The sequence below is a fragment of the Sander vitreus genome, chromosome 2 (assembly GCF_031162955.1).
Source record: "Sander vitreus isolate 19-12246 chromosome 2, sanVit1, whole genome shotgun sequence".
In the NCBI taxonomy this organism is placed as follows: domain Eukaryota; kingdom Metazoa; phylum Chordata; class Actinopteri; order Perciformes; family Percidae; genus Sander; species Sander vitreus.
Genome location: NC_135856.1, coordinates 34,180,940 through 34,204,447, shown reverse-complemented (window position 1 = coordinate 34,204,447; position 23,508 = coordinate 34,180,940). Strand labels below are relative to the sequence as shown.

At 41.4% G+C, this 23,508-nt stretch overlaps 1 protein-coding gene across 1 annotated transcript; it reads left to right on the top strand.

The window, feature by feature from the left end:
- The first annotated feature begins 117 nt into the window (after positions 1 to 117).
- Positions 118 to 17,635, top strand: LOC144528288 (neuronal membrane glycoprotein M6-a-like). The gene is made up of 6 exons (XM_078266806.1): positions 118 to 303; positions 2,327 to 2,483; positions 6,604 to 6,757; positions 9,808 to 9,884; positions 9,970 to 10,035; positions 16,548 to 17,635. The coding sequence occupies exons 1-6, from the start codon at positions 185 to 187 to the stop codon at positions 16,698 to 16,700; spliced, it is 726 nt and encodes a 241-aa protein (XP_078122932.1). The 5' UTR covers positions 118 to 184; the 3' UTR covers positions 16,701 to 17,635.
- Positions 17,636 to 23,508: the final 5,873 nt, after the last annotated feature.

Sequence of the window (23,508 nt, the reverse complement as noted above, 5' to 3'; positions counted from 1 at the left end):
GTACACATGAACATTCTGTGGCCTGCTGTACTCATTTATAGATTCAACTTTATTTATTTCATCATACTGAATATGTGAAAGATGAATTCTGTTTGTTTGTGTGTGTTAAGGTTGTAAGGAGTGCTGTGAGCGCTGCGTGGGCAGTCTGCCCTGGGCCTCCCTCATCGCTACGGTCCTCCTCTACATGGGCGTGGCCTTGTTTTGTGGGTGTGGCCACGAGGCTTTGAGCGGCACCGTCACCATCCTTCAGAACTATTTTGAAGTCATCAGAGCCCCAGGAGAAACACTGGATGTGTTCACCATGTGAGTGACTTGTTTTTACCTCCAAGGACCCTAACCCTACTTGTGGGTTTTCATGTTTTGGCATAATAACTATAAATTGCAATCCCCTTACATTCTACTCATGCCACAAGTTTCTCATAACAGTAGGGATAGACTGATCACAGGAAAAACCTTTACTTTTGAGCTACATTACTGGGAAGGCTCTAGCATTTCTCCATCACTTTTACAAAGACCATTGCAGCCTTTAGTCTTTGTCATAGGCGCCGATTTAGTGGTGCTCGAGCACCCACGGAAAATACTGAGCACCCACGTGTGCCAGACTGCCAGTAGGCTAATTAAATTTAAACATTTTTAATGTTTAAAATTAAACATTGCAGTTGGTGCTAAGTGGAGCGTCTGTCATAGTGTGATTGGTTATGTTGCTGTCAGTCCCCTGCTCCATATCCTGTCCACCAATCACAGCGCCTCTCGGATGAAAATGCCTCTTTAGTGACCCTCCCTCCATCCCCCCAATATACAGTCGTGCATGTGCATTAGGTAATCGGAGTGAGACTAAAATGGACAGATTTGTTATTAAAAAAGCAAAATCTAATGATGCAAGTGCATCGACAACATCCACCACCAGTGCCGAGAGATTCTTAATTTCCCATGAAGCTTATCGCGGTTACGTGTCTGTTAAACTTTTCATCTCCAATCCTATCTGTATTTGTGAGAAGTGGCGCTGTCCTGAGTTGAAAGATTATTATCAAGTTAATAGGCATGTGTTCATGTCGGCCGCTGTCCATTTCCTAAGCTTCTGAAATGCAAACATTTTTTGACTACTTCTTTTTTAAAGGGCGTGCACCCGTGAGCCCCCACGGAGGAAAACATAAATCGGCGCCTTTAGTCTTTAGTCCTTTAGACTTGTTGGTTTGTCAGCTGATGTCAGGGCCAAATGTGGTCCAACCATAGACTGTATAAAAGAAGTGGGCGTGGCTACCGTGAGCATGGGCGTAACTTTTCATCTAAGAGATGGGGGGGGGTACTTGTACTATAGGATATGTGTAGTTGTGAAACTCCAGTAAATAGGCAGGAAGGCTGTTTTATCACTTTAAACATCAGATGAAGTTATTCTTTTCTCTAATACAGATGATGCTGAACTGAGAACTGCCTTCTAGCTAGCTCACTAACTAGCCAGCCAGCCGGCCACTAAATTAGTAAAGTTTAACAACTTAATGTTTCATTCACACACTCTTCTCAAAGCACAGAAAATCACAAGGCTTTCGCCAGATGAGCGACTTTGTTTGTCTCGTTTTCTATCCATTGTGTAGCATGAAAACACGGTGGGTGAAATTAGCAAGCTAGCTAACTAACTATCCATCAATCTACCAAACAAGCTAAGTAATAATTGCAAACATAGCAGACTTTTCGAATAAAAAAAAAAAATGTTGTCATGACTTTATGAATTTATTAGTGCTGTCAGTTAAACGCGTTATTAACGGCGTTAACGCAAACCCATTTTAACGGCGTACATTTTTTTAGTGCGAGATTAACGTTCTTTTTGGCATAGCAAACTTGTCCCTTGTCACATGACTGTGGAAATATGTGACAGAACCATAGTGCGCACTGCGCAGCCGCGACCAATTCCGCATGAAACATGTGAGAGAGAGGGAAAGAATGGAAGAAGCGCAAAAACAACAGCGGAAAAAAAGAGAGGCGGAGAAAAAAAAAGGGTGGAGAAAGATAAAAATAAAACGTAGTGTTGTGTGGTGCTATTTTTCTTCTGTCGATAAAAATATGGCAACATGCACCATTTTTTTCCTCATAATTGTTACACATGGAAATAAAAAGAAAGGACTCAGACAAATGTGAATGTGAGTGATCTGAGCATGCACTTTTTCCACTCATTAGTAGAGGAAAAGTGCTGGTAGCCCCCCATCCCACATCCAGACTCATCCTCCATCTTCACTTCTTATCTCTGACTGTGTGTGTGTGTGTGTGTGTGTGTGTGTGTGTGTGTGTGCGTGCGTGCGTGTGTGTGTGTGTGTGTGTGTTCTCTGCACAGTATCGACATCCTGAAGTACATCATCTACGGCCTGGCAGCTGGATTCTTTGTGTTTGGAGTGCTGTTGCTAGTGGAGGGCTTCTTCACCACCGGAGCCATCAGGGATCTCTATGGAGAGTTCAAAATCACCGCGTGTGGACGCTGCCTCACTGCATTCGTATGTCATACACGGACATTCTACATTCCACTGTGACTCTCTCAGAAAGGGTTCTTCTAGGAAGCTGTTTTGGCTAGTTGGCAGTCACTGATTGTGTAGTTAATGATAAGTCTAATAATATGATATTTCATCACAAAAACACACACACACACACACACACACACACACACACACACACACACACACACACACACACTCACACACACATAATTGAATATAAATGAGTCTACTTTGCATACTAAATGCAGTATAGAATGTAAAAGTAATTTGGTCACACATTTGATAATCTTAGACTGATATCTATATTAAGATTACTTTATTGATCCCGCAAGGGGAAATTCCATTTTTTCACTCTTTTGTTTTTTTTATTACACGCATGCCCAGACCTATACATGTACTTATGGAGACCTTTCATGTCACCGCTGAAGGGCACTAAACGACCAAACTCTAGTTTGTTTTTCATTGCTTGACCACAGTTTTCGAAAGTTTACACACTTATCCCATGACTTATCCCACAACCTGCACAGCACTGTGGATCTACAGCACTTTGTTCAAATGCTAACACACTGCTGTCAAAACCATGCATCCAAAACAGATTGGATTTCAGCCATTTCAAACACTGCTGATTGCAATTTCAGCTGAAAGCCTAAGCAGCTGTCTTGTTTTGGACTTGTTAGTGAACATATACGGCATTTACAGTTGTTTTTTTTATTGCTAAACGAGAGTGGGCACAACTGAAGCCACATGTGCAAAACGCAAACTACAGTCTGCATTACCAACAGTCACCTGAACTAAACAGTTCACATCTCCTGCAAAACTCACTCCAAGCAACACAACTCTTAACACGCGTCTCAGAACAGGCTCAGTGCAGCCAAACACTCAGAACAATCCTCACTGAGACAACACACACTGTCACTCAGAACACACAGAGTAAAAACACCAAGAAACTAAATACAGACTTTTCATCTTTACAGTTTGAGTGACTTCACACTACTCAATAGTTTATTTAAAGAAAAGATTTAGATTTTATAATATACCAATTTTACGTAAGGTAAACAAGAAGGAATGAAAATCAGCAATTTGCATCAATATAGTATAGTATAATATATTTTGTCTCTAGTAATTTATGGAATTACTGGAAAAAAAAACTGAAGGTACATAACAGTAACAAAGAATGGTGTGACTAATCCTGCCTCTCTCCAGCATCATGCGGCAAGTTTTCTTCATCACATTGGATGTCTGCATCATCTCTAAGTACAAATGAATGTGGTGTTTCCATTACTTTCTGAAAAACAGTAAGAACGCAGTTTTACTATACTAAAGATATAGTGTTTTTCACATTTTTTATAGCTGTGTATGTAACCTCAGACATCTTACCAGGACAAATTGGTATATTTGCTCTTTTACCTGTTTATAGTTTTTCTCGATTGTTTACACACATTTTCTGAAAGCATGCCTCATACTCTCAGAACTCTACACACAAATCAAAAAACACACACACAATAGGCAAAACCCCTCAATTCTCCTGCAAAATGAAACTTTACATTCTAAACAATGTTATTTCTTCTCAAAATGGTATTTTGTTTTCAAATGACACACACAAACCATCATATGAATAGACATTTATAAGAACCAGTTGAACACTGATGTGCTCAATGTAAAACACTGTGATGAATGGAAAACACTTCTTCTCCATTCATTATAATAACTTAGGCCTTTTTTTTTGTTCAGTGTTACACTTACTATAGACAGTACATACATAAGTGTGTTGTAAAATATTTGAGAATATTGTTTTTATACTCAGAACACACAAATACACGGTAACAAATATATTTTATTTTGCCCACAAAAACAATGTACAATGTACATCCCAACCAACACAAAGTTGCACATACAGTGGTCTACATACAAAACAACAGAATAATTTACTGTAAAAAAATAAAAAATAAAAAATAAAAATAAAAAACTATGCTGCATCCTCATTTCTGTCCTTTTCCATGAAAAGCATCAACTGCTATATCTCCACATGCGTCTTCCATAGCTTGGAGAAGGGGTATACACGTTTGTGGATTTCGGTCATACACTTTCCATCTCCAGATAGAAAAAAATTCTCCAAAACAGAAGAGCTCACATGTTGCCCTTTTATGCTAAAGCTCTGATTGCTAATTGTAAAACTGTGTAACAGGTGTTTGCCCATGTGATGAGTCAGTGTGCATATTTGAATGGCATTGTGTTCCTTGTGAAAAGAAGAGCTTTTTCGTCATGAAAATTGTGCCAAATGCAGAGAATTGTGTGTAGTGTTTTGAAAAAAATGTGTTTTAGAACTGCAATTTGAGTGTAAAGCAGGAATTGTGCTTGTAGTTTAGCAGAATTGGTTCAGGGGGTTGGTGCATGAGTTACATGTTGTGGTCATTGTGTCTCAAGTACCAGTATTTGTGTGTAAACAATTGAGAAAAACTGTAATGTTTCTCTCAAATGGAGCAGTGTATAATTGTTTCATTCTTAGTTGGTGTTTGAATACAAAAAAAAAAGGCTTTCTGAGCTTTCTCTGTATAAATACCGTATATGTTCACTAACTAGTCTAAAACAGGACACCTGCTCAGGCTTTCAGCTAAAATTGCAATCAGCAGTGTTTGATAGGCGCCAGACTGAAATCTATTCTGTTTTGAATGTGTAGTTAACAGTTTTGACAGCAGTGTGTTAGCATTTGAACAAAGTGCTGTAAATCCACAGTGTTGTGCACTTTGTGGGATAAGTCATGGGATAAGTGTGTAGTGAGTTTTTAAAACTGTGTTCAAGCAATGAAAAACGAACTAGAGATTGGTCCACATGAATGCTGCTGTGCAGACTCTAGTTAGAGTTTTGCACGTTACTCCAGTTGTGCCCACTGTCGTTTAGAAATCGAAAAAAACTGTATATAGAGAAAGGTCAAAAAGCCTTTCTTTTGTATACAAACAGCAAATAAGAATGAAACAGTTATTCATTGTACTGTTTGAGAGAAACAGTAAACGGGTAAAAGAGCAAAGATACCAATATGTCCAGGTAAGATGTCTGAGGTTACATACACAGCTATTACAGTTTTTTTCAACTGCTTACACACAAAATCTTTTCATGTCACACGATTTTTGAAACCTCTCACTCAAAGTGCAAAACTACACAGCAAATCTCCAAAACCATAAGCTATTTCTCAGCCGTTCACTCAGTTTTCTATCGCATAAAACACTTTTTTCAAAACACTACACACAATTCTCTACCTAAGACACGGAAATCTAACAGGAAGTGACTTGCTTTCCTTTTCTAAACACAACCAATCAAAATGCTACACTTATTTAACAAGGCACACACACACCCCTCACATGTGCAAACACATTATGTCATTACTGAACACTAACCAATCACTGCTTTAGTATAGGCCTATACAGAGGTCAAAGGTCAGATTACCTGTTTGAACAATGGATGCCAACAATAGACAGAGAGCAAGGGGAGGAGAAGGAGGAGGAGGAGGAGGAGGAGGAGGAGGAGGAGGAGGAGGAGGAGGGAGAGACAGGGGACGACAACGAGGAAGAGGAAGAGGAGGAGGAGGAGGAGGAGGGAAGAAGGGAAAGGAGAGCCATCTCTGATGAGATCAGGGCCACACTTATTCATCATGTGGTCAACCACAGATTGACCATGAGAGAAGCCCATCTTGAGTAGCTTTACAATGGCGTCCATACTGCATGCAACTATCTAATGACTATTTCAGCATTACAAATCAATCAGACTTTGTTTGTGCATACAACCCCCCCCAACGCGTGTGAAGAGTTGTGTTGCTTGGAATGAGTTTTGCAGGAGATGTGAACTGTTTAGTTCAGGTGACTGTTTGTAATGCAGACTACAGTTTGAGTTTTGCACATGTGGCTTCAGTTGTGACCACTGTCGTTTTAGCAATCGAAAAAAACTGTAAACATGAGACTAAAACACGATGTATCTTTGGAATTAGTGGGTTTTTATTACTTTTTTAACAATGTTTTATACATTTTTCATTGCAATTACAACTTTTAACAAAAATTGGTTTCCACTGAATGGCGTGACCCGTCTCTCCTGTCTGTCCCCTGCTGATGTGGTGTCTCTGTGCTCTCAGCTCATTTTCCTGGCCTACCTGTTCTTCCTGATTTGGCTCGGAGTGACGGCATTCACCAGCCTGCCCGTCTTTATGTACTTCAATGTTTGGTCCATGTGTCAGAACACCAGCTTGGTGGAGGGAGCCAACCTCTGCCTGGACCTGCGTCAGTTCGGTATGTGCCATGGTAACATCACATATATTTAAATATTAATATATTATTAAAATAGATATCCATCTCTTGAAATAAAAATAGTTATCATCTCTGCTTTATCTTATGCAATGTTCTTTAAAGTTAAGGCAGCAGACAACCTTTGCCTACAGTATGTTGGGCAAATTCACAAGTCCTGTAGCAGAAAAGTAAAAAAAGAAGGCATCTGATAAGAGAGACACCTATCTTCTATGTTCATATGCCGCAGGGCTTAAAGACTGCTTTTTACGGTACAGTCAACTTTCAACACTGGTATTCCACTCACTTGAATTTAAACCATGGAGACGACAGAGGAAAGCTTCTATCTGTCTAGGCTTTCTGAGTCTAAATCCTTCCATGCTGCTCTGGCCTGAGGAGAACTGCTGTCCGTACTGACCATTCAGATCACAACTCTAAATAATACAGTTTGAAAGAAACATCTCTTTTTCCACCCTTTGGGATTTATCAAAGTAGAAACGGGTTTCTTCTTGTCCACAGAAGGTGTTGGTCAGCTTTTGAATACAGTCTGCCATTCATTTTGTGCTAAAATACATGTTCTCATACTCCTTGACTGCAAATTCTCCCTGCACTGCCTAATTACTGACAAAACACATACTGTGTGCATCCTCCCACTTTGTGCAGGCAAGTAACTGGCACACACGATGGAAAAACCTGTGTGTGTGCGACAACATTGCCAAATTACCAGTAGAAAGCCCACAGTGTACCATGTGCCACAATGGAGCCCAGAATCTTCTCCCTACTCAAAAGGACTGATGAAGCTGAACTAACCTGGACTCTATTAGTGGTTGAACAACCCCAGCCTGTGCCTCTGAGTTTATCAGACGATGTTGCTAGACGGCCTTTGGACTTGGACATGTGTTTGTCTCAGTTGGTGGTCGTGCTATTCCAGGGATCGCACAAGTGGCTTAAAACGGTCAAAGTTGACTTTTGGCTTCACATGTTTTAGCGATCCACCACCTCAATCTTCTTCCTTATGCAGAGTCTTGGGTTCTTATAACTGGTGGATGCTAGATCGGATCCACTAGACGCGTCGACGAAAGGAACCCTAACCCTTACGCCGACATAACAACATCCTGGGCAAATTTTTCTCCATGCAGCAGCCATTCTGTTTATATCTCTATAGCCCTCAGATGAGAGGACACTGAAAGAGAATGAGTCGCTCTAGTCTCTCCGCCATTTTTTTTCTACTCGCTTCCAACACTTTCAACGGTGTAGTATGACGTCCACTGGTGGCGCATTTCGTATTACGGAGCTGATTTCAAGTGCCAGTGTGAAGGCAACGTTATTCTGCCTTATTCTGCCTTATTCTGCCTCTGATAGGCTTACACTGGTATTCTTACCCTAATCTTAACCAATCCTCACTCCCCATGCCCAAACCAAACCAAAGATCCTCTCTGACCTAACTACGTCAATCATGGTAGCAGATCCGATTTAGGATCTACCCTTATGACTATGTTGCCTTACTTCCTTATTTGCTCCCTCAATAATTACTACGGCTACTAGAGGTCGCCGGCCAACAACAAGCTGAAATATGGGTTAGAAGCGGATTGCACAATCGGCCAATTCGTCAATTTTCTGGGTGAGGATGGTGCGACTATTAAGGTGGCACTGGCACTTCTCTGACTTTGTCGTTTTACATATTTGTCTGTTTTAGGACAAAATCTATTTTCTGCTTGGATATGAGGATTGTGTGAAAGAACATACAGGTAGCAAAAAAACAAAGTAAAAACCCTAAAACAAAGGATCAACTAAGTTAAATACAATCATTTAGTCTAATATTACAAAGACTGTAGAAAGAAATGCCAGAAGATGCATATCAAATCTACCAATACAGAGGTTTATACAGTATAAAGTTCCATGTTTAGCTGTGGGCACAGTTAAGAATAATGGACGTAGCAGCAGTGACCCACCCATTGGTTTGTGGTGTGGTTGTTTCGAAGCCATGAGGTTGGCCTCTGTCCTGATTGACAGCTCGGCGTGTAGCCACGCCGTGAAGCACGTGCTTTATCGTCTATTTTGTTCAAATTGTGTTTATTAGGATAACCCCCTTGAGATGTATCATCTCGTTTTCAAGGGGGTCCCAACATATAACGCAATCACTACATACCAACACAGGAGTGACAGAAAAAATAAAAAATAATAAAAATAATTAGAAATACAATTATCAATATGACAACATCAGCACAATAGTCAAGAATCAGAAGTATAAGTTGAGAGGCAAGTTTCATACGAACACTGCGTGTGAAGCGATTTCGAGATAGATGTAAGACATTGATTCCAAAGTTGACTTTACACATCACATGATCAGTGTGTAATTTGAATGAGAGTTCAGAATCAAGCCATACACCAAGATGGCATGGAGCGTATCTAAAAGCAAATAGCGGTCAACAAAATTAAAAGCTGTAGGTAAATCAATAAAGATGGCTCCTGTGAGTTCACCATTATCAGGAGCATGGGACACATCATTGGTGATTTAAAGAAGGGCAGTAGTTGTGGAGTCATTAGACCTGAAGTCAGATTGAAATGGTGATAGGATATTATTGGTACTGAGATCATGTGAAAATTGAATATGAATATTTCATTTTTCAAAGACTTTAGCAACAGAACAGAACATATAATGGATATAGGTCTATAATTATTTGATTAACCAAAGACACACACCAAGAGGCATTGTGCAGTCTCTGGCAGCACTCCCATGTGCTGTCCACTTTAAAGTGCAGATTGGCCTGCTGTCAGCAGACTCATTACTGCATCTAATTTCTCATAGGGAATAATTACAACATTTCACTGGTTCTTGAAAGTTTGGATAATATTGAGGTCAGTGTGCATTGTCCCCAGCAGCACACTGTGCTCACACAGGACACTTCCCAGGGGCCAACAGTGCAGCACCAGCAATCTCTGCCAATCTAATTCAATAACTACAGAGACATTTTCAGAGCTGCAGGAAAGTTCTTCAGTTGATTTATCAGCATTAAATAGATGGCTAGAGTAATGAGGAGTTTGTGTTTCATCAGGAGCGGTGGCCATCTCTGAGGAGAGAAAGGTGTGTACAGGATCTGAGAAGTTCTTCAAGATGTGTGAATCCAACGAGGTGAGAAGAGCCAGCTGATAGAATGTGTGACCTGTTTAAAGACTAAGAGCAGAACAATGTAAACTCTGAATTTCTTGTGTTACAGCTGGACTTGACCTTCCATCTGTTCGTGTGCACACTGGCAGGAGCAGGAGCTGCTGTTATCGCCATGGTGAGGACCATTATACTCATATCTGGTTGGCCATGGGCGGTGGGTACTAATTGGCACTAATAGGCATGGCCTCCAACCCGTGGATCTACTTTACAGTAGGAATGAAATGGACACACCTACAGTGCTATATACTCAAAAGTCTAGTATTGTACAAAATCTCTTTAAAAAAAAAGACAATGTTCTGTCTTTGAAGGGTTTGCATTAGTTTTTGTCCTTAGAAGTGCAAATGATAGAAACCATTCTCAAAGCACCTATTTGTAGTTTTCACGTCACGGCACTATGGGAACGCCCACCTGGAGAGCAAAAAGAAGCTGCCCTCCACTGTCCGCCAACGAGTCAGCTCAGCTTTAGCCAAAATGTCAGATAGTTGTTGGTTAATTGGATGCACAAACTGAAAGGAGGCCAGCCTAGGTTGTGTTTCTAAAGAATCCCATCTCAGAACAAAAACCCAGAGAGGAGGACATTGTTGATTTGTGTAATTATACGTGCCACACTAGCGGACTGACCACCCATGCAACAAACGCCTGTGGTCAAGCTAAACGTATCTCCCATCTCCATGGTCAAACCAGCTCATTTCATTTTAATACTTTGTGGCCGAGGCTGCCATACAAGGAGCCACCTGCTCATCAGATAAACAGTTTCTCCTTATCACTGTTGCACCAAATGCTTGCACGAGGGAAAATGTTGGGTCTCTGTAAATTATAGCGTGTGGTCTGGACCTACTCTATCTGTAAAGTGTTCTGAGATAACTCCTGATGATTTGACACTATGAATAAAATTGAATACAGAGCTTTATAGCATATTTCAGCTCATCGTTTTTGAGCATCAGCAGCTGTGTTGTGTTATCTTGTTGAACTCTGGTGCACCCTAGTGACCACATACAGGACAGCACTTTTTTTCTTTGTGCCTTGTTTTCCCCAGGTGAATTATTTTATTGTATTACATTGCCAATAGAACAAACCTGTATTCTGAATGTTTTCTCTTCCACAAATCCCTTTTGCCTGCTCTACATACTCCATGTAAATAATTAGTACTTTTAGTGTGTATAAAACCAGCATATTGTCACATGTAAATGGGTGAATTAAGGATTTATTTCAACCAAACCAGAGTGGTGACTGTTGGAATAGTGGAAAGAGAAACCAAGACCAAGACGGCCTTTGGTAGTTTTATTTTGTTCATGTCGACTTTGAAAGAAGTCTTACAGTGATAATTTTTACGATGATAAAAGTATTGTTTATTTACATGGAGTCTGGTGGGTTTGGTGATTTCGGGGCTGTTTGATGTTAAGCGTAGATTCCCTCCTGGTTTCATAGCTGAGATCAAGGTGTTGTACAGTGAGGTTGAGAGTGTCCTGAAGTTTAAGGGCAGTCTGTGTGCTCCTTTTAGTGTGTAGAGGCGTCCGGCACGGCTGCGCTCTGTCCGGGATGCACTACGCACTCTCCCTGGAACCCCTCCTCAACAAAATACGCTCCAACCTACAAGGTTCTTCTTCCTCAAAGCCTGGCATGGAGATAAGATGGTTTAAAATACCTGGGAGTGTTTCTGGGGAAAGAAACCATAGTCCAGAAGAACTGGGAGAATGTCACAGAAAATATGTCAAGGGGGAAACTTTCCGAATGGAAATGGATGCTCCCTAGAGTGTTGGTTTGAAACAACCTTGTGGCATCCCAACTGGTTGCAGCGTTTAACTTGTGTAACCCTCCCTCAGGCCTACTGGCCCACATCAGGGGTGTTTGTAGGACTTGAGGAGGTTCGGGGCTTAGCCCGGACACATTTACATAAACTGAGGGCAACGCACACAGATCAGATCACAAAAACAGTGATTGGCTTGCTCAGCTTGTTACAGCCAGTGTTGGTTCATTTTAGCTGCTCAGTATGTAGATGCTAGTTAGATGGCTCAAACATTTGACCTCATCACACCTGGCTGGGAAACCCATAGCCATAGATATTCAGATTTGTGGGGTGATGTATGATGTGGTTGGGTCTGGGGGTCCTCCCCCAGCAAAGATTTGAGCATGTAACCCTTGGACACTGAATTTTCATGCACCTATTTCTACCTTTTTCTGCATCAATTTATGCAGGAAATATCTATATATTATTATATATATATATATCTATTATATTATGTAAAGCGAAACGTAGTGTTGACAATTCAGAATATAAAAACATAATGAACAGGTAGATGGCTTAGCTGAAGAAATCTTTAGCGTTAATTGGTGAAGGTCGATAGGAGAAAAGCAATCTAAATATTAGTGTATATTCAGGTCTTACAGCTGTTTCTAGGGTTCCTGCATTTGAAGATGAACAGGAACAGGTTGCGGTCAGGAGGTGATGAATTACATCTCTAATAGTTATCATTAAAGAAGGTCATGAAGTCGTCACTACTGAGAGCTATAGGAATACATTAAGTTGCAGATTCTGAGCCGCAACACAGAGATTCACACAGGAGCCACTGAGAAGCAGGTTTAAAGAGTTTGAATGAGGATCTGTTCCTATGGCAGTAGAGAATGAAGGGACCAAGGCCGTGGGTTTAGACGGCAGGCAGGCAGTGGTGATCCAAACCAGTTTCCCTCAGATCCAAACGTGGGGGTGGCAAGTTAGTCACTTCATTGAAGCAGTAACAAGACTGGGAACAAGCAAAGCTTAAACACTGTGGGCCGATTTACCACAGTAGTGGAGAGAAAGATCTGGCGATGGTGGTGAAATTAACCTGGGCTTTAGTACTGGAGAGGTGAGCAGGTTGGCAGTAGCTGCGCTGGATGAGTGGCTGATTGAACGGCCACGCCCCTCAACCTACATACACACACTGGGAGACAGACAGATACACAAGGGAAAGGGGGAAACACCATAGACAGTTAAAGAAGTGGACAAAGTGACACCGTTGTTTTCTACGAAGACCAGTGAAGTATATTAGAAGCACTTTTCCGGTGATAGCTGAGCGTTACTGCAGCCTCCAAATGAGCTTGATGACGTAGATGTGACGTGAGCAACCTGTCTGAAAGTTGGAAGTCTTCTGGTAGCTGTGCCAAGAGAAATCTCAATCATTCCGAATCTTGCAGAGACGGAGAGCGTAGGTGTAACATCTTATATACTGTCTATGGTAACATCCTTGGAACTTCCTGTTCTGTCCTGTTCTGTTTTACGGATGTCATTGAAGTGCGCACCAGTGTAAACCGGAGGTAAATAAAGAGTAGTTGATGAGTAGTCCAGTCGTATCTTTTATTCAAAGATAACAGTAAACATTACAGTAGGTATATGTAAGGAGATAACATAGGCACAGGCTAATTACTGCTAACTAAAATGCTAGTTAATATTAGTAATTAAACATGAGTCGAAACTGCCTGCGCGCTTCTCCTGTACTATACGGTAATCCCTTTACTATGCGACAGTAAGTCGCGTGGTTATGACACAATTGTTAGCCTATTTTTACAAAAAACGTCTGCTACGGAGCCATAACGTGAGATACAAGGTAATGGAGCCTTTTATGCATTGTCGTATTTCTTTAGAAATAAACAACGGACAAATAGAGTCTTTAAACGCTTCAGATGTAAAGTTATTCGCTGTCAAAGTGGCGCCAAAATGAATGGCAGTCAATGGGATGCTACAGCGGGTGATGGCTTGATAGCAACAAAATGGCTCCATAGGAGCTACGCTTTGTGGACACTCGCTTACCCCCTTGGGAAACACACACAAGGAACAGGGAAACACTGCAGCTGCCCCATAACAGACTTGGCTCAATAGAGCTGTGTCTCTCTGTCAGCCTGGCTACAGGCTGGGTTGTTCTTATTTTCTTCTAGTGATGAGTAATAGGCTGCTCTGGCATTTCTGAGGGCCTTCCTTTATGTTTTCAGACTATCTTGCCAGTCTAATCGCAATTCTTCCAGATTGGTGGAACGCCATTTACTTTCAAGTTTTCTCGAGGTTTGTTTTAATTTGCGGGTTTGGGAGTTATACCGAGGTGCTAGTTATCTTTGTTTCATCATCTTCTTTTTGAGAGGAGGAACAGAGTCTATTGTCGTCCGTAGCGAGGCCGCAGCACCGTCTACAAAATTATCAATTTGGGAGGGACTAAAGTTAACATAAGAGTCCTCTGTTATATTAAGGCATGGTATTAAATGAAATGCTGTTGGAATAACGTCCTTAAATGTAGCTATAGCAGATAGGCATCTAGTGTAGAAGCTTTTATCTAATGGCATATAGTCGGGTAATACGAATTTGAAAGTTATTAAAGAATGAATGTGAGAGTAAATCCTACATGCATCTGATGCAACCACGCCCATCTACAGCCTTAGTCAGCCTTCATCTGTCTGCCTGCCTGTCTGCCTGCCTGTCTGGCTGTCTGGCTGTCTGGCTTGGGGGCACCTTTTGGACTAACGGTGCCACTTTACATGAAATACGGTACATAACATTGAAAGACAAAATATTAAAATATTGGAATTACATTTTTGTCCGATTGCTTAAGCATTACTTTGAAAACAGGGACCAGTTTTTCAAAACACTAAACACAATTAGCATAACCACACACCCAATTAACAGAACACCTCAGACCCTTTGCAAAATGAAACACTCTTGCAAAAACTATACACTAAGATGTAGATGTCCAGCTGGCCTGGTCATACCCAAGGGCATATAGTGTATTGTAGTGTGTGATGCATGTTCTTTATGTTATGTCTGTCGGTGTCTGATGTAGGGACTATTTGTTTGTGTCATATGTCTGATGTCCTGTCATGAAGTGCCTTGCGACTGTGCCGCAAACCCAACTGTCCCACGGGGACAATAAATGTATCTACTACTACTAATTTATAAAAAACATATTTTGTTACCATATGAAACACACACGTTTCATATGACTTAATTCTGTTTGAACCAGTTACACACTGCTGTTGCTAACCTAAAACACTTTTAGCAATTCTACTTCTTAGTGATGAGTACTGTAAATTACGTACACAGAGAAAGTGCAAACTGCAAAATACCTCATATATCCTGAAAAATGAAGCACTGCAACCAAAACTACATATAGCATTATCAAAATCAAACTTTTGCACCAAATGGCACACACTTCATTCATATTACCAGATTTTTGTCTAACCAGCTACACACTGTTGGGCATAATGAAAAGCACTCTCATCTTTAGTATGTTTTGCCATAATACTAAAATAGTTGAAATTCTTCAGATTGTTCACATGCACAGAAATATTTGCAGATTTTATAATTTATTTTTCACCAGACAAGTCAGTCTGGCAGATATATTTACATTGGACTGAACAAAAATATGCCAGAGCATTTAACCATTGAGGTGTTTGGTTAGGTGGCACATATATTGGCCAATTAGCTCATGTAGTGTCATTTTGAATGGCAGTGTTTTGAAATGGCAAACATGTGACTTTCAGTCACAGGACAGTGTTCAGTGCATTTAAAAAGTGCCATTTTTATTTGCAAAATGTGTGTAAAGCAGAAAATGTGTTTAGACTTTTGGAGACTTGAGAAGAGGTTTTGCTCTCTGTGTGTCAGTTTAAATATTTGTGTTATGCATGTCATTTTAGTATGTTAGCAATTGGAAAAAAAACTGTAAGTTCACCAAACACTACACAAGACCAATTCTGCAGACTGAGGAACATGTCCCAGTTTCCATGCTACAACAGTAGTGTGCATTAGACTGTTGGCTCAGCAAACAACAGACAACTATAAAATACTGTATCCAGTACAGGTTACAATTACAGAAAAAAAACAAAAGAAAGATCTAAAAACAACTGAAAATACAGTACAGAAAAGACTTACCTGCTGCATTTTTATAGTGCTTAAACCTGATTGGCGTGTCTACAATTAAGCAATCATGTGTTTGCGCACCTGATGGCTGTGTTTCACAGATTGGCTCATAGGTGTGGTCATTTGACAGTCAGTCAACACACACACACACACACACACACACACACACACACACACACACATACACTAATAAAATGCCTGATAGAATAGTAAGGTTTTGAGCTTGCTTGTGAATGTGGACAGTTGTGATGGAGCTCAGGTCACCAGGCAGCTTGTTCCAGAGAGCAGGACCCCCCTTCCCCCGACCTGAATCTGGTTCTGGGTCCAGCTAGAAGGCCTCTGCCTGATGACCTGGGAGGCCTGATGGGGTAATGATCAGTGAGAAAGTCAGAGATGTTCTGAGGAGATGAACCAATCAGTGCTTTATAGACTAACAGCAGCATTTACAAAGTGATTCTGTATTGTACTGGGAGCCATACAAGTGATTTGAGTACCGGAGTAATGTGTTCAAATGATAATGTGTTTAATGAGTTGTTTGGATAATCTTGCAAATAGAGCGTTACAGTAGTCAATCCTGCTCGAGATGAATGAATGAAGCAGTTTCTGAGTCAGTTTGAGAAATGAATGCTTTAAGATTTGTTATATTGTTAAGTTATGAAACACTGTTCTGGTGATACTGGTTATGTGCATTTTCCAAGTTGAGATGTGTACTTTGATTAAGCCTGGCTTCTCCTCTCCTTGCTCAGGTCCACTTCCTGATGGCGCTGGCGGCTAACTGGGGCTACCTGAAGGACGCCAGCCGGATGCAGAAGTACGAGGACATCAAGTCCAAGGAGGAGCAGGAGCTGCACGACATCCACTCCACACGCTCCAAAGAACGTCTCAATGCCTACACATAAACACACACACACACACACACACACACACACACACACACACACACACACACACACACACACAAATACATGAGTGAAGAAAAAAACAACAAAAACATACATTCAAAGACAGGAGAAGGCAGGGATGACATAACAATTATAAAACACAGACACCATGCAGTAGATCATTGGCTCAGGTGATCTATGCTAACACCTTAGCATCCGCTATGTTGCTTTGCTCCACTTTGATTAAGCCACACTTTTAGCTTACCCTTCAGAGTGGAAACAAGCGAGAGCACGGTGCTGCTGATGGCAGACTGCTTAAACTCCATCATTGCATAATTTCTCAATTTAAATGGTTCCAGAAAGGAAATCTGGCTGAATCAACTTTAAGGAGTTCATAATATTTCACTCTGAAGATTTCTTCATATGAAGGCCTAAATGGACCAGGCCCGGCCTCAGCCTTTTTGGGCCCTAAGCTTTCCTTCCCCTTCAACTCCCGAGAGTAGCTTTGCACTGTGTCAGTGTGCAGAAACAGCCGCTGAAACTAGCCTGACATCACAGACAGAAGCTCAAATAACCATGGAAAAGGTAACAAACTAACAAAACTGTACAGCGCATGTATAAAAAAAAAAGCACACAAAACATACAAGATGATAAGGGTTTAAGAAAGAGAAGCAGTAAACAGAAGAACCCAGAGAACTGTTCCAAATGTTAATGTAGTTTGTGGCCCCTGGGGGCCCTCAGCATCTGATTGGTTTGATACGTTTTGGCAGGCTGTGCTTTTTCCTTCTAAAAATGCCAAGATTACCCAAAAAGTTTGGTCTTTTGTTTGTGTCAGTTTTCCTGGCTTACCATTGGTCACCGTGCTAAACTGTGACATCACAGCTGTTAGCATGGCATGCTGCAGTCAACGATCTACAGCAGACACACACACACACACACACACACACACACACACGCACACATACGCACACACACGCACACACACACCCACACACACGCACACACACACACACACACACACACACGGTCGGTGTTGTGCAGCCAGTGTTCTATGGTGGTGTTATGTCGTGTCACCACATTATGATAAGGTGTATTGCAGAGAAAGACGCTCTCCAAGGAAACGTGTACCCAGGTACTGATGGGTAGCTTTGATAACCCCCCCCCAACCCTTCCTCTTTCTCTGCTACGGTACCTCTTCATCCTGAACTCAGTTTCATTAGCTGTTCCACATATTCCTGTTCCACAGACGGCCGGCTTCTGGAAATGAAACGCAGGCTTAATAGTTTCATGTAATAATGATAATGAAAGTGTATTTTGATTCAGAAAAGACGCAGATGAAGATGATGTCAGAAATGATCTTATTTTCCAAAAATAGCTCTATTTGTACTCTATATCACACGTCGGGCTCTTTAAGCATAAAAGCAGCTGAGATGCCTGCGGGAACTGAAACGGCTAATGAAACGGGGCTTCATCCCGTCGGTGGAAACTGGGGCTCTGTCCTCAGAAACAGCACATCTTTTCAGCACAAAGTCTTTTTTACACGTGTCATGTTCTCATCAGTCTGATAAATAATGTCTCCCTTTTTGGAATTTTGCCACATTTTTATCAGTATTATTTATGTGTAATTTTAACATTGGGGTATTTATATAGGGCTTGGGTAACATCACTTTCACATTTTCATGTTATGATACTGTATTTCAGTGGTTCTGCACACACACACACGCACACACGCACACACACACACAGTATACATCAATCACCTTTCTAATCTCCGATTGTCATGTTTTCTTTTTTTATAACTTTCTTTCAACCAGCCCTAATGTGACCAAAATGAGCACTTCTTAGTAAGTTGTGTTTGTCATTGGTGACATGCCCAGATGCATTGTGGGTGCTGTGTTGGTAGTGCAGGTTGTAAAGGCTGAGTTGGTTGTCCCTCTCATGAAGAGTTGAGTTGAGTTGCTGGGGTGTTTGATATGAGAGATGGGAACAGTGTATCAGAGGCGCTGAAGGAACCAGGTCCCTATTCAGCATGTCACATCTAAAAGATGTGAATCCTCAGTGGCCAGGGAGAACGCCCAGGATGTTTGTGTCATCCGTGAAGTTGTGTTGAGCCAGCATTAGAGGGAGTGGATTGGTCCAGCTTTGGAGTGAAGGGAAGGGAAGACTCTCTATCTGCCAGTAGAGACGCCTGACAGTCATTACTGTACTGAGGAAGACATTAGTCATTACACACACACACACACACACACACACACACACCGCCATTGCTCTGAGTCGTAATTATTTCAGCAAGAACATTTCACTATTTTATTATCAACTTTTAATCTATGAGACTTTTTAAATGTGAAATTATTGATTATTAGGGGGAAAAGTAAATGTTCTTTTTTTCTTTTTTTCCTTTTTGTGGGCAGTATTAAGCACTGTACCTACATGAACTCTGTAAAAAGATATACATATATATGTGAAACAGTGGAGGTGAGCAGCCGGAGAAGGATGACCTGTTGGTGAGCGAGTCTGGAGGAGCCCAACATGCACACACACACACACACACACACACACACACACACACACACACACACACACACACACACACACACACACACACACGTATACATCAATATAGAGGGAATATAGAGGTCTGAGTCTGTGCCAGATGATTCCCACATGGCAGTAATCAATTGGCTGACTATCTAAAACTAATGGTTTACCTTGGAAAAGGTTCTGCAGCTGTGCACCTGTATGGTCCTAACAGGCAAACATGGCGCCTCAGCCACTATGTGACCACATCTCTCTGTTTGATACTTGACTTCGTCTTGGTCAGGCAGAAGCCGTGAGGTTTCACCCTTCTAGAAGACCTTGAGTGGCTGCGTGTCCATGCAGGCACTAAGCTTTGGCTTGTCTGGCCTTTCTCCCAAACCATTGGTTCCAAGCTTATTTTGTTTAAATCTGGTTCTTTACACAACGTAAATGCAGCTCTGACAGAATGAAAGACGCTCCGATGAGTGTGGACTCCAGCAGACTCGTGTCCTGTTCAGGTGTGTCTCGGCTGCTCACTCAGTATTTTTAAGGGTCTAGTTTTACAGTAACAGTATTCTATCATTTCATTGCCTGACAATGGATGTCTTGTCAGTGTTTTTAACTTCAGATAAATGAAAAAAATAGTTTTTGTGCACTTATTTTATTGACCATTGTGAGCTCTCTCTCGCTCTCTCTCTCTCTCTCTCTCTCTCTCTCTCTCTCTCTCTCTCTCTCTCTTCTCTCTTCTCTCTCTCTCTCTCTCTCTCTTCTCTCTTCTCTCTCTCTCTCTCTTCTCTCTTCTCTCTCTCTCTCTCTCTCTCTCTCTCCTCTCTCATTCTTGGTGTGTAAGTGCATTTAGATCCCATTGTGGGATCTGTGTATAGTCTTGCAGCATTGGTTATAATCTGAAGAAAACAAATGAATTGATAAAAATGACGATAATCTTATACTAGGTAAAAAAAGACAGTGAATCTAGTTGTTGTTTGTGGCATGGTTATGCATTCAATGGTCATCATTTCAATGATTAAAACTATACAAAAAAAAAAATCCTTATTTTCCACTGGTGCTGTTCTGCTGTTTGGATTTGTTTTCCACGTTTCAGTGTGCAGTATTGTGGTTCCTGTTGCTAATGGTGTTGCTAAGCTAGCTTGCTTGCTCAGTTGTTTACCACCAGAGCAATATATTGTAGCAGTTTGATGAAATCAAGACGTAAACAAGAAATCCATAGCCGTACATTTCTGGCATACTGGTGCATGAATCTATGATTGCAAGTCTTAAGTGATATGATCATGGTGTTTTTGATTGTTTCTCCTAATAAAGCACATTTGCAGATGTGGTGTAATGTATTGCTCTGGCCAGCTATCATCCTGCTCACATCGTCTTCCTCATTCTGGCCCTGCAGGCTAAAATCTGGGTGTCCAATTCACATTTGTGACCATATTTGAATTTAAATTTGACCCATGTCTGATTTGCGTTTCAAGAGTCAGTGATGCATGAGGAAAGCTACGTGTAACCTAGTAACACACAGCCAGATCACCATCTGTAATGGACAGTGGCAACAAGGGGTAATATACAAATAACAAATAACATTTCAGGTTACTTCCAAAGCATATTAGAGCTGCACAATCCCATTTGAAGGTGAAGAAGAGTTCAGCCTGGTTGCAGGCTGCAGTGACTGAACCCTGGCACATACATTCCTCTTAAATTGGATCTCCGCATATAAATAGATTTTATTTGAGCAAAAATGTCAAATTGGGTCATGTTTGCCAGGTGGTGTAAAGGTAGCCTGAATGAAATCTGATATTTACTGCCTGCTGTTGGAATCAGTGAGAGGATGTGAGCTGCCCGCACTCCATTGTTTAAGTCTCCTCAATTAACCCACGTCTCCTAGTAAAGATGAATGTGTCCTAATCCTGCATCCTAATCCTGCGTCCTTCATGTCCACCCCTGGCCACATCTTATTGTGATAGGATTCAGACAACTGACAATGTCAGCTTATTAAAGCATGGATTTCAAAACATGAAATCTGATATCTAACCCTCTGTGAAAAAGATTTGATCTGTTTTCGCATCTATAAACCCTCCACTCTGTCTCACAGGAGGAAAGCTAGGATCCTCTACAGCCCAGATCTAAAGCTTATAATGTCAGTCTGTGATCATCACATGTTCCAGACCCATGCTTAATGTCAGGTTGGACATCTTGGACAATGGGAGTATTGTTTTTCTGTTTCACCATAGTATTCTAGACTTTTTGTACTTCACTCTGGTTGCTTAGTAGCAGGCTTTCTCTGATTCACTCCTCCATTTTTGTACATATGTGTGCCAACAGCCTGGGCAGACAGTGGCTTTTTTATTTGTAAAGACATAAACTTGCTTGCATATATAAATAAAAGAAAATAATACACTTGTGTACTTGTTAATAAGGGAATGTTTGCGTCTTTATTTTACATTATAGCATGTTTGTGCTCGTCTAAAAGGCTTTGTAGATCATTTTAATTTTATAGAATTCTTTTGATTTGTTACTGTTATTATAACAAATAATAACAACCAGGTAAGTGTAACCTATGTGATGCTGTTGTGTGGGCAGTAATACATGTAAAGACACATAATTACAGTTACAAAGCTCCATCTCAGCAACAGAGCAGAGCTCACGGACAGACAGCGGAGGGAAATGCTGCTCTGAAGACACATTCTGCTCTGAGGAGACATTCTGCTCTGAAGACACATGCTGCTCTGAGGAGACATTCTGCTCTGAGGACTCATTATGCTCTGAAGACACATTCTGCTCTGAAGACACATGCTGCTCTGAGGAGACATTCTGTTCTGAAGACACATGCTGCTCTGAGGACACATTCTGCTCTGAAGACACATTCTGCTCTGAAGACACATGCTGCTCTGAAGAGACATTCTGCTCTGAAGACGCATGCTGCTCTGAGGAGACATTCTGCTCTGAAGACGCATGCTGCTCTGAAGACACATTCTGTTCTGAAGACACATGCTGCTCTGAGGAGACATTCTGCTCTGAAGACGCATGCTGCTCTGAGGACACATACTGCTCTGAAGACACATTCTGCTCTGAAGACACATTCTGCTCTGAAGACACATGCTGCTCTGAGGACCCATTCTGCTCTGAAGACACATTCTGCTCTGAAGACACATTCTGCTCTGAGGACACTGCTCTGAGGAGACATTTTGCTCTGAGGATACATGCTGCTCTGAGGACACTGCTCTGAGGAGACATTTTGCTCTGAAGATACATGCTGCTCTGAGGACACTGCTCTGAGGAGACATTCTGCTCTGAGGACACATTCTTCTCTGAGGAGACATTCTGTTCTGAAGACACATTCTGCTCTGAAGACACATTCTGCTCTGAAGACACATGCTGCTCTGAGGAGACATTCTGTTCTGAAGACACATGCTGCTCTGAGGAGACATTCTGCTCTGAAGACGCATGCTGCTCTGAAGACACATTCTGCTCTGAAGACACATTCTGCTCTGAAGACACATGCTGCACCCATTCTGCTCTGAAGACACATTCTGCTCTGAAGACACATTCTGCTCTGAGGACACTGCTCTGAGGAGACATTTTGCTCTGAGGATACATGCTGCTCTGAGGACACTGCTCTGAGGAGACATTCTGCTCTGAGGACACATTCTTCTCTGAGGACACATTCTGCTCTGAGGAGACATTCTGCTCTGAGGACACATTCTGCTCTTAGGACACATTGTCAACGCTCTCAGAATATTCTGTCTGCCTGCCTTTATCCTACTATAGACATCATTTTACTAGATAAACAGCCCCATCTGGTGGGAAATTTAAAACAATACATTCAAATAATTATAAAAAATGTAATTTATACTTTTTCTTGATCTCCACTGGGGAAATTACAAATGTTTCACTCTGTTGTTAGAACACACAGGCCTGAAATACACACACATGCTCAGGTCCTACATGCACTAATGGGGACAAGCACCCCGTGCAGTTGGGGGTTTGGCGCCTTGCTCAAGAGTACCTTGGCAGTGCCCAGGAGGTGAACTGGCATCTCTCAAGCTACCAGTCCACACTCCAGTGGACACGGGGACTTGAACCAGCGACTCTGTGGTTCTCAACCCAACTCCCTACAAATTACTGCCACCCTTTATTGTGAGTATAACCATAATTGTTCAATGATTATATACATGACTAGTGTAATGAAAAAGGAGAGAAGTGCAGAGGGGAAAATGATCCCATTGTGGTGTAAATTACACGATATTTATATAATTTACTATTAATATTACATACAAAAGGTAAATGAGACAATAACCCAGTG